The 12,536-nt window shown below is 33.3% G+C and overlaps 1 protein-coding gene and 1 long non-coding RNA gene across 2 annotated transcripts; one reads left to right on the forward strand and one right to left on the reverse strand.

Moving 5' to 3' along the window:
• Nucleotides 1-1,944: 1,944 nt before the first annotated feature.
• On the forward strand, nucleotides 1,945-3,127 carry LOC123208339. The gene is made up of 2 exons (XR_006500763.1): nucleotides 1,945-1,994; nucleotides 2,351-3,127. It is a non-coding gene; the product is annotated as an uncharacterized LOC123208339 (long non-coding RNA).
• Nucleotides 1,988-4,109, reverse strand: LOC123208331 (receptor-like protein 33). The gene is made up of 2 exons (XM_044625786.1): nucleotides 3,419-4,109; nucleotides 1,988-2,076 (listed from the first exon to the last, which is right to left on the reverse strand). Exon 1 carries the CDS (start codon nucleotides 4,104-4,106, stop codon nucleotides 3,441-3,443), a length of 666 nt encoding a protein of 221 aa, XP_044481721.1. The 5' UTR covers nucleotides 4,107-4,109; the 3' UTR covers nucleotides 1,988-2,076; nucleotides 3,419-3,440.
• Nucleotides 4,110-12,536: the final 8,427 nt, after the last annotated feature.

Genomic DNA, 12,536 nt, shown 5'->3' on the forward strand with positions numbered 1-12,536 from the left:
CATGAATTATTGATTAGTCTTGGTATTCACATATATATTCCAAGAAATATCATTTAGTACTTGGCATAGTCAATATATCTAAAAGGCCAAAAGACTTGTTCCCGCCCAAGATTTGATGTAATTTCAAACCCGCACCTACCAACTTAAAAAACCCAAAGTTCAAATAATAAGTCGAATTTTTTTTTAAATTTTAAATTAGATATTAGAGTAAAATTATTATTTTAACAATAATATTAAAAATATATAATTTATTATAATTCTTTCTTAGGTTTTAAAAACTAAAACTTCACCCTTGTCTAAAGTTTTCCAGTTTTGAAAAGTTGCATTCCCTTTCCTAGGGCTTAAAGTCCCACCTACTGACTTTAAGAAATCCAAAGTCCCAATCATAAGTTAAATTGTATTAAAATTCTCGATTAGATATAAAAGTAAAATCTTCATTTTAATAATAATATTAAAAAAATATAATTTATTATAATTCTCTCCTAAATTTTAAAAACTAACAACTTCACCCCTATTTTCACCCTAAACCATCGTCGTCTTTGTTTCTTCACCTCTCCAGCCATGAAACTTGTTGTCTAGACGATTTTCATGGAAAGAGTAAATACCTTTCTTGGAGTAAGGACTACTTCAGGAATTATTGATTAGTCTTGGTCTTCACATATACATTCCAAGAAATATCATTTAGGACTTGGAATAGTCAATATATCTAAAATAAACCTACTTTGTCTATGTTAATTATAAGACAATAACAAAGATTGTAAGTCTTGGTCTACTATCTAGAAAGCAATATTGTCTATGTTAATTTCCATTCTCACATCCCATCTAGTTTGTTTTGTTTTATACGGGAAAAAAATTCTTGTAGTGTGTGAGATAATCCAATTTGAACAGGTAAGTTGCAGGCAAAAGCAAAAGCCCAAATGATCATAGATACTGAGAAAGAGAACATAGATTGGCCATAATATGATAAGGTTGATATGCGTATGGTTATCATTATTTGTTTCCTTTGCATTTATTTTTTGAGTCAAAGGTCAAGATCCTGTGACTGCAAATACTTATGAACTTAAAATTTTGAAGGTAATAAGTTAAACTTCAAATTATTTTCTGCATTTAACACTGAATGTTAAACGCAAAAAATAATTTGCTATAGAACACCATAGCTGAAACTTCATAAACTTTGCTGATGGAGATTATATATAATGTGGAAAATCTGGCCATTATAAACAGAAAAAGCATGCAGTGAAGAAATAGGAAGGGCTTTTCAATTAGGTGGCTGTTAGTTTGCAGTATTTTTCTATCGTGTAATTGTCATCTCCATGAACCAAGGGGCATGAGTTGAGACAATTTCTGCACGAACATCCAGTGTAATTTAATTAGTTTGTATGAAGTCTTGGTCTACTTTCTTGGAAACAAATATGGCTCTCTCTCCATTTACTGTCTTCAAGACTTTTCATCATCTTCTAATATTCAGGGTGGTTGTAGTGGTCCATCACTTCTGCATTCTTTTGACAAAGGAAATCCACGCAATCCCAAGTTTTCAGCGTATGAAAAATTTGGGAAGGCATCAAAATGGGGTGCCTGTGGAATTGGCCCTGTGATTCGGTTTTGAGACTAATCTAGCTGCAACCAATGACCGTGAGAAGATTCAAGGGGAGAAGAAATTCGTATGTTCTGGGAAATCTGCTATGGAGGGTTCCACTCTGCCGCAAAAGGGGGCCGCTTTCTTCCCCCCAAAAATGCCAGTTCCACCATCAGGGCCCAGCAAATAGCATAACTCTGTTCCAAGGAGCCTTCCATATCGAACAAGAAATTTTGTATTGAAAACAAGATAAAGGGGGTTGGATGTCATTCAAGGATTGCGTCTAGTAAAACTAAAAGCATCTACCTGGATGATACGAGAGAAGAGTTTATTCATCATTCGCATATGCATACCAAATGAGATCCAAGTGAATTGACTTTATGGAACTACAATTTGATACGAAATTCTACAATAATTGGTGAGTTGGTACCAACGAGTGCTCCTGTGTATCATTGATGGCTGCAGCATTGGAACTTCCGGTGGTAGAACTGAGGACAAATCTGAAAAACAAACAGAGATTAAGACTCAAAATATTTTTCAACTAAAGTTCACATAAATTTCTTTCTTTTTAAGTCAAACTCTCCAACTACTTTTGGCATTAATTCAGTGTCGCGTTAACCCAGTGGCGGCAATCTGCAACGGCTTTCAGTAGCTCCAATACTCATAATTCTTAAGATAGAGAATACTATAAATTAACATTTTTAACCTTATTTTGAATTTATATTTTAAATTTTACTTTTAATATTCCTATTTATTTGGTAATTACGCAAACAGGATTTTGTAAATGCTGATATTAATTGAACAGTTGACCGAGTGAACAAGAAAACCACAATGGTTTGTACAGATGGTTGAACAGTTGCAACGAATGACTGTGAGAAGGTCGAAGAGAAGAAGAAATTAGTATGTTCAAGTGTACTATTTTTCACTGATCAATTGTAACAGAATGTCCTGTTTCTTGAAATGCAGAGGGAGTAGCATGTATCAGAATGTCATGTTTCTTTTTCCAAAGGAGGCCTAAATTCATCTCATCACCTTCGCAATTCATATACACAAACATCTCTAAGGGTGAATCTCTTTCTCACCGACCAATACACAACACACTAAACCCTTCTTTTCAGAGTTTTTTGTTGTGGAAAATGCAGAAAATTAATGGAGGGTGTGGAGTTATGGACAGAGCAGATTGTCGTTGAAGGATGTTTGGTCCAAAGTTTCTCAGGTTTTGACAGTTCTTAATTGCAACTGTTGAAAAAGAAATTAAATGAATAGATGATAAGACAAATTTGTGGTTATTAAACATTCTTGTATTAGTCTGAAATGCAGAAATTGTTCTTAAGTTGATGCAGTGAGGATTGAGGTAGAGAACTCTGAAACAATCCTCAACAATTTCATACAGTTTCCAGAATGTAAACAATTAATTTGATAGAAAGAATGCTAAGAGAAAGGAGAATGAGCTGAATAGAACAATGAGAAGAGTTTTCATTAATCGAAAATATCCATGTCACTCAGTAAACAAAAATATTTATGAATACAAATTCCATCAGTTCTTCATGAGTCATGACTTCATATTAATTTTCTACTTTAAAGTAAAGTTTCCTATGACTGTAAATGTTAATGAATGTAAAATAAGAGTATTAGATTGTATATTGTTATGTTGTTTGAAGAGATTAACTAATTTAAATAATGAAAAGAAATCACACAACAGAGTCCACCCTTCAACATTTTATTAAAGGATTTATTACATAGCGATTGACAGCTTGTATGGAAAAAAAATACACAAGATTCAAAGCAAGAGAAAAAAAAATACTGCATATTATCAACAAGCTAGTTTGCACTACTACTCACCCATGAGAACTTTTTGAATCAATTAAGTACTTCTTCTTCCACGTTTGTTGTTCAACCTTCTCCCCTCTTCAGGTTGTCTTCCTTCAACAATCCTTATAACCCACAGAGGCTTTCCTGTTGAGAACACAAGATATCCCATCGTAACTCCTAATACCATTCCACATTTGTAGCCAATCAATACTGCTTTCCAACCAAAACCATTTGAAGATTCTCCATCATCTGATTTTGAGAGTGGTTGTGGTGTCTTCTCATAAGTTTCACATGTGTTTGACAGAGGAAATCCACATAATGCCAAATTCCCATCATATAAATTGTTTGGAAAGGTATCGAAGTGGTTGTCTCGAGGTATGGGTCCGCTGAGATGGTTTTTTGACAAATTGAGAAATCCAAGAAAATTCAATTTGGTCAATTGCCGAGGAATTTTCCCAACTAACTTATTTGAAGAAAGGTCTAAGGATTCCAAGTCACTCATATTCCCAATAGATGGTGGGATACAACCTATTAGGTTGTTTTGAGGAAGATTGAGAAGACGAAGAGCATGAAGCTTCCCAATTACTTCTGGAATCTCTCCATGAAAATTGTTATTTGAAAAATCAATGGTAGTGAAAATAGTGATAATCTTCACTAGTTGATACTCAAATCCTTTCCAAGTTACCATCACAGAATCTTGATAATAATTCTCACCCATGTATTGCAACCTTCTCTCAGTTTCACCAAAGTCCATCATGGCATTAAGATTTTTGAAATACCTAGCTGGCAAAGAACCACTAATTGTGTTGTTTGAGAGATCAAAGATTCTCAACTTAGGAAAGCAATTTTTCTTCTTAGAACAACCCCAATTAGAACCGTACAATTTGTTGGAACGAAGAACCAACACTTGTAGCTCTGGAAGATTTCCCAACCAATATGGGAATGTGTCATTTATCTTGTTGTTTCCAAGATCAAGAACTTCGAGCCTTGAACAGTTGATCAATGATTGTGGAATTGACCCTTTCAATTCATTGTTGTTGAAGTTAAGGGTCCTATAGTTGTTTCCCCTTGCAAATGTTCTTGGAATGGAGCCATTAAATCTATTCTTCCGTAGATCTAACACATGAAGACTATTAAAATTTCCCATGCATTCTGGAATGTTACCACTTAAACTGTCATTTGATAGATCTAAAATCTTAATGAAGCTCATACTACAGATCAAGTTTGGTATCTCCCCAGTCAAATTGTTGTTTGGCAGTGAAATTAACCTTAAGTAAGGTTGTGGAATTGGAAGCGATCCATGGAGCATGTTAGAATGAAGGTCTAAATATAGGAGATTTTTCCATGGAAGTTGTATTGTGCCTGTGAGAGAGTTGTGGGAAAGATTTAGCCAGAACAGAGAATCCTTTCCAATCTCCAACATCCAGTTAGGTATATGACCACGAATTTTATTTTCAGAAAGATCTAACTGATATAAATGATCTAGGCTTCTTAAGAAACCTGGGAATTCACTAATGTTGCAAGTGGATAAATACAAAGATTCAAGTTGAAGAAATGATGAGTTGACATTGAATCTGGTAGTGGTCACAGACAAATTGTTATGAGAAAGAGAAAGGTACCTAAGGTTTTTGAGCTTTGAAAACATGTGAAACTCTATAATACCACTTAAACTATTTGAAGAAAGATCAAGGTATGTTAAACTCACAAGTTCAAAGATCGAACTTGGGATTGGACCAGTTAATTGATTACTTGACAAGTAGAGATAAGAAAATTGCGATAAGTTAACAAAACAAACTGGAATTGGGCCAATGAGTTGATTACTCGACAAGTCTAAAGACTGAAGTTGTGTTAAGTTGGAAAGAAATTTAGGAAATTGACCAATGAAACTATTGTTATAAAGATATAAACTATGAAGATTGGCAAGGTTTGAAAGAAATGTTGGTATTGGGCCAGTGAGTTGATTACTTGACAAGGCTAAAAACTGAAGTTGTGTTAAGTTTGAAAAAAATTCAGGAAATTTACCAATAAAATTGTTGTACGAAAGTGATAAATCCTCAAGATTGGCAAGATTTGAAAGAAATGATGGTATTTGACCATTAAAATTGTTACATGAGAGGTCCAAAGATGTAAGTTGTGTAAGGTTTCCAAGTACTGGAGGAATTGATCCTTGTAGAGTGCAATTCTGAAGACTCAATATCCTCAAGTACAAGAGATTGCTGATTGAGTTTGGTAACTGTTCGGACATGCACATGTCAGAGACATACAAAGACTTGAGTGGTGTACTCCAATTACCTTTGGGAAGATAACCTGTCAAGTTGAAGTTACCTCCTAACCAAAGGATCTGTAAATTTGGTAGGCGAAAGACATCAACTGGAAAGTTCCCTTGCAATTTACAATACCATAGACTTAGATAAGTTAGAGAGGAAGAGAGATTCTTCATCGAACTAGGCACAATGAAGGACATGTCCACACCATCAAGAACAAGGTTTATTAACACCGTCAAATTCTGAACTAGCCTTTTGAAAATTGGTCTTTCAATTCTGATTGAAAAACTGTCAATCTCAAAATAGTTTGAGGACAAGTCTAGTGTAACCAATTTTGACAAATGTGAGATTTCAAATGGAATATGACCACTAAAGTTTGAAAATAAGAGATTCAGATGTGTCAAACTAGTTATTCGACCAAAATCAGGGGAAATTTTAGAGAGTTTAAAATCATTAAAAGCTAGATTGAGTGTTTTCAATTGAGGAAGAAGAAAAAGGCTAGTGTTTGAAGGGATGTTTCCATAAAGCTAACCACAGCTAAGGTCGAGGTCAATCACATGACCAGTCATTGAATCACATGTGACCCCATCCCAAGAGCAACAATCATTATCCTTTTTCCAAGACATCATTTTTGGATAAGAAATGACATGATTATATTCACAATAAGAGGTAGAAGTATTTTTGAAAGAAAATAGTTGCTTGAACTGGAGCAATGCAGCAGTCTGGTGATGCGAACAGAGTGTTGCACAAGTTTGAAAATAAAAGAGGAAAAATTGGAGGAAAAGAAGTTGATAAGAGCATGTTAGACAACCCATCTTTGCTTAATTATGAAGAAATCACAAGAAGATGTATCATTATATATAGAAAGGAAAAATGGGGGGTCACTACATCAGCAACTAATTTAAAGTCTTGGTCAACCATATGTAAACTTCTTATAAATTACTGATGTCATTATCAAAGTGATGTAGAACACAGTGCTTCTCATTTTTATGTTTCTTTCCTTTATTTTATTTTTTATTTAATCATTTATTATGGGCCCACTAAATGAAAGCCTTGGGTCCATCAACCCACACACGCTCAAATTATGCCACGCTTGCCCTCTAAATTTTGGGTCCCATTTTTTTAATAATTTCTTTTTTGTTAGGTTAAATATATATTTTGCCTTTTAGGACGAGAGATAGATTCAAATCGAATCAACTCAATCTTAGAAGTCAATTTAGTTTAAGTTTATTTAATTCAAATTTGAGCAAAGTTTCAATTAAGAGAATCAAATCGCTTTTTAAATCGAGTCAAATTTGAGTAAGAAAGAGTTCGATTTGAGTATGACTTAAATTCATAACTTAAATTTGTGACTCAAATTTGTGTTTTATTAACAAAATAATGTTATTTTCCTTATTATTGAATAAATGATATTGTTTTGTGAGATATCTTCAATCGAAATCACAAAGAGTTCAATACCTTTAATTAAAAAAAAAAAAAACATGATAGTTCCTCATCTCTTAATATTGTTATCCTGTGTGGTTGTGCGTTTAATTATTATATATGTATAACTTAGTATTTTCGTGTTGTCTCATGCTTATTGTTATAACCATACTTTTGACATGCTTGGTAAAAATTAGCTTCTATTAACAGATTGCACCTCTTTTTAAGGGTCTTGAATCATAGCCCTCTGATTGGCCCTTGTAATTTTGGTGATTTTACTTTAACCTGACAGATTTATGCAGAAGTCGCATCTATATAATATATTAAATAAATTGAATTTTATGGATTTTTTGCATGCCTGTTCATTATTATGGATGGAGTGATGCCCAACTTTTTGTATATGAAAAATTCAACGCAGAAGGTTCAATTCGTCTATGAACTTAATAAGTATGGCTGTAATAATTAATTGAACAAATTGTTTATTAAGTTATGTTGCCTGGATTGGCAAAATAAATTATTACTTGGCTACCTTTTTCAAAATTTAATGTATTTTCCCCTAGCATTTGGGGCAGCCTACATTGTCAAAGAGGAAATAACTTTTCCAGAGTAAAGACTACTTCATAAATTATTGATTAGTCTTGCCCTTCACATTACATTCCAGGAAATATCATTTAGGACTTAGAATAGTAAATATATCTAAAAGGCCAAAAGACTTGTTCCCACTCAAAGGTTTGATCATTGATGTAATTTCAAATTCTTACGCTGATTTTTAAAAACATAAAATGTCACTTATAAGTTAAATTTGATTAAAATTCTTAATTATATATAAGGGTTATCATTTTAAAAATAATATTTAAAAAAATATATAATTTATTATATTTTTTTTAGATTTTAAAAATTAATAACTTTATTTTTGTATAAAGTTTTTCGTTTTTAAAAAATCATGTTATGACTAATGTCCTTATTTATGACTAACAGAGGTTGATTGAGATATATGTTATGCAGAAGTTTATGATATTTAATGTCTTTTTTTTTTATTTTTAACTTCTCTTCTCAAACACATCAGTATAATTAATGATACAAGCAAAATTACTGAGTCCATGTGTGTTGATCACAACATATATTCATACTTGTTCACAATTAGGCTGATGCGGTGAAGAATAGGGTGCATGACTTCTCCAATAACGAAATCATTTTAGAGTATATTCGAATAATTTTGGATAGTTAATCATTCAAAAATCTGAAATTTTGTACAACTCAAGTTTAAAGATAAGGTGAATATATATGTGACCAATGATAATACTATGCTTTTAAAAGACCATTTCCTTTTTCTTTTGTGATTATGATGCCTGTGAATATAAATTGTGAACGTTATGAATCAATACAAGCATAATATTATCATAAAAGGATTAAAATTTTCTTGAAAAAGAAAAAGAAAGTTGAGCGTGAGGATTGTGGTAGTCGTAGTGGTCTTCTTCAATAATTTAACAAGCACAAAGTCTTTGTCTCACAACAATAAGAGTAGTTTGAACAAGTAAAAACTCTGAATCTGTGCTTTTCATTTTCCCTTTCCAAATTATCTAATTTGTTCCACGAAGAAAAATTCTTGTAGTGCTTGAGATATTTTATTTTGAGCAAGAAGTCATATGCCAAAGCAAAAGTCCAAATGATCACAGATGTTGCGAAAGAGAACATAGATTGGCTACAATATGATAAATCCCAATCCCATATTATTCACACTCGAGCAAAATTTCAGATTTCATCCTAATTAAATTATATACTAGAGAGATTACAACCAAAACTGTGACTTTGAGTGGCAATACAGTGATATTCAGCTTCGTTCTCCACTACACAAATTGGACAACGAGTGAGACAAAGAATAGTTGTTGAATAATGGTAGTCTTGGTTATGCACTACCTATTCTCCACTAGATAGTGCACGACCAAGACTTTAATGGAGTGGTTCTTACTAGTGGATGAGTATGACTTGGTTTTATAGCTGACTCACTAGTCAAAATTCATACTAATTAGTTATGGGATCTCCACTACATGAGACAAGATTTAGTGGAATTAGCATAAGGCCAACTTAATGTAATATTTTCACACTGGTGAACAGCATTGAACATTTTTATAATAATAGCCAATGTGTTGCACACTGTAAGTTTTCTTTTAAAGAATCATTATGTAATTTCGAAAATTTTCTGTTTAGTAAGATTTTTAAAATGGTTATTTGATGAGGCATTGAATGAGCCAAGCGTATCTATGGCCAGAACTTAAATAAATTTTAATTATTTACTAAAGATTACAACCAACAATCTTACTTTGAGCAATTAATAGAGTGATTTCCTCTTCCCCATTGAGACAACCAGTTCAATTATTGTGTCACAAATAAAGATGGCATTGATGATAGGACACTCACCATAGTCAATTATGCAGAGTCCTTAAATTGATTTGGTTGGAAAATTTTAGCTATAGGACATGGATTTGAAATGGTATTAGGAGTGACGATGGGATATCTAGGATTCTCAATGGGAAAGGAAACCCTAAATGGGTTGTTAGGTTTACAATATCTTCCTTTGAATTAATTAAAAATCTAACATTGTGGAAGTGAAATTGCCACCTTTTGAGAAGGTGATGCATTTAAATGCTTATTCTTTGAGTGGCAGAATTATAAGCATGATTTTATTGACTAATTAATAATTTTGACTGTCCTTGCAATTGTTTTGATATTGTAGAGGAATCTTGGAGTCTTTACACAGTCTTATCATACCATTCTAAATAATTTTGGAGCTGGAATTAGCAGCTATAATGTATAATTTATTCTCATTCCATTCCTCTTTTATTCTCAAACTTGTGCAACTCATCACCAGAGTTCTGCTGCAATACTGCAGCTCAAGCAACTTTTTTCCTTCAAAAACACTTCTCCTCTTGTGAATATAATAATGTCCTTTCTTATCCAAAAATGATGTCATGGAAAGAGGATAATGACTACTGCTCTTGGGATGTCAACACATGTGATTCAGTGACTGGCCATGACCTTTCACAGTGTCTGTTCGAAGGAGCAATTCCAACATCATTTAATGAAAGATTCCAAGAATTAGCAGAAATAAAAGTAGCCAAACAAGAAATGGAAAAAAAAAACAGAGCAATAGAATGAAAGAATACGCCAGTTACTGAATATTCCTCCACACTTTTTAAATTGATTCGATTTAGGTTTTTACACAGAATTTATACAACAAATCAGCTGCCAGACTTGCCATCTAAATCAGCACTGTTCAAACATAACTGTTTTAACTAATCAAACCTAAACTCTGGAACACCATTTGATCTTTTATCAAAACTAAGACACTTTGAAGTGAGGAGAAGTAAAACAAAGAAGAAACGAAGCTAGGGTAAAGTACAATATGTTTACAATCTACAGTTCTTGACTTGACAGTAAACAACTTAAGTAGCACAGTCAAGTCAGAATTGTTACCGAAACTTAAACATCTTGAAGTATTTGAACTTTCATATAATAGCCAACTGAAGCTAACCCACAACAGTATCAACTTTACCTTGCTCAAGCTTATGCTGTTCGGTTTCTGTTCTTGCGACTTAACTCAATTCCCAAGTTTCTTAAGGAATTCCAAAACTTTGCAGCTTTTGGACATTTCCAACAACAGAATTTCTGGCCAAATTCCTCAGATGGAATCAAAATTGTGGCAGAAATTGTACATCCTAAATCTCTCACAATTTTCTGACAAGTTTTGAGCAAACTCCATCAATGATAAGCCTGCAATTTCTTGAACTTCAAAACAACTTGTTCTAAGGACCCCTTCCATTTCGTCCACCTTCCACAGTTTATTTTTCAGTTTCAAATAATAAATTCTTCGGACAGATCCCCTTATGGTTTTGCAATTTGAGCTCCGTTCAATATCTTGACTTGTTTAATAACAAACTGAGTGGAACCATTCCACAATGTTTAGGAAATTTAGACAAGCTATCAGTGTTGAATCTACGAATGAACAATTTCCATGGTAGAATCCATACAACATTCACTTCAAAGGGCAGCATAGAATATCTTAAACTTAATGGGAATCAGCTGGAGGGACCATTGCCACCTTCTTTGGTTAATTGCAGTATATTGGAAGTGCTGGATGTTGGAAATAGCATGATTACTGACACATTTCCTCATTGGTTAGGAACTCTTCCACTTTTGAAAGTTGCTATCCTAAGATCTAATAGATTTCATGGTCCTACAGGCAATTTCAATGGAAGGTTTCCATTCCCTAAGTTGCTAGTACTCGACCAGTCTCATAATCAGTTCACTGGTCTTTTGCCGATGAGGTATTTTGAAAACTTTAAAGCTATGATGCAAGGGCATTATGTACTGTTGGATTGAGTAATCTGCATTCAGGTTTTGATTCATATTATTCTATGACTTTTACTTTGAAAGGAGTTGACCAGGAAACCCAGAGAATTCTGATCACTTTCACAGCTTTGGATTTGTCAAGTAATCTATTTCAAGGACAAATTCCAGATATGGTTGGAAAGCTTAAGTTTCTCGAAGTGCTCAACTTATCTCACAATAATATTACCAATAGTATTCCATCTCTGTTCTAAAATTTAACGGAAGTTGAATCATTAGATCTCTCCTGCAACAAGCTTTTAGGAAAGATTCCTAGTCAGTTGGCAAGTTTAACATTTCTTTTCGTGTTGCCTTGCATACAACCAACTTGTGGGATCTATTCCTCAAGGAAATCAGTTTAATACATTTTCAAGTGATTCCTATATTGGAAATTTTGGGTTGTGTGGACCGCCATTGTCAAAGAATGTAGTAACTGAGCCACCATCACCAACAACATCAATCTTCCAGGAAGAAGACAATGCATTGAGCTTGTTTGATTGGAAAATCGCTTTGATGGGTTACGGATGTGGATTGGTGTTAGGCTTTTCCATAGGATATATTGTGTTCTTTATGAGAGAACCTCAGTGGTTTATATGGATAGTTGAAAAACTGCTACCAATGAATGAGAGAAGGTTGAAGAGAAGATATAGGGGAAGAAGAAATTAGCAAGTCCAAGTGGATCAATTGTGCTATTTTACAGTCAGAGAAAAAGCTACTTGTTTGATGCAACAGAAAAAATTCCCAGGTTTCATTTACCAGTTCAGCAGCCTTGTTCGTTTGTGAAGGCTTATTTTAGAGATCTTAATATTTCATACGTGTTTGATTGGCCATATTGATCAATTTCAAAGTATCTATTTTCTCTTTTGCAACATCTGTGAACATCTGGACTTCTGCTTTGGCGTGTGGTTTATTGTTCAAATTAGATTATCTCAAGCGTTACAAATTTCTTTTTCTGCATAAAACAAATTAGATAAAATGTGAGATTGGAAATCAACATAGACAATATTGTTTTCTAGTTAGTAGACCAAGGCTTATAATTGAGTTATTAACTTATAATTAACATTAATAAATTAGGT

This window comes from Mangifera indica, chromosome 1 (genome assembly GCF_011075055.1).
Source record: "Mangifera indica cultivar Alphonso chromosome 1, CATAS_Mindica_2.1, whole genome shotgun sequence".
Lineage (NCBI taxonomy): Eukaryota > Viridiplantae > Streptophyta > Magnoliopsida > Sapindales > Anacardiaceae > Mangifera > Mangifera indica.

Coding starts and splice junctions, on each gene's coding strand:
- LOC123208331 (XM_044625786.1), bottom strand. CDS start 4,106: ATGGGTGAGAATTATTATCAAGATTCTGTGATGGTAACTTGGAAAGGA.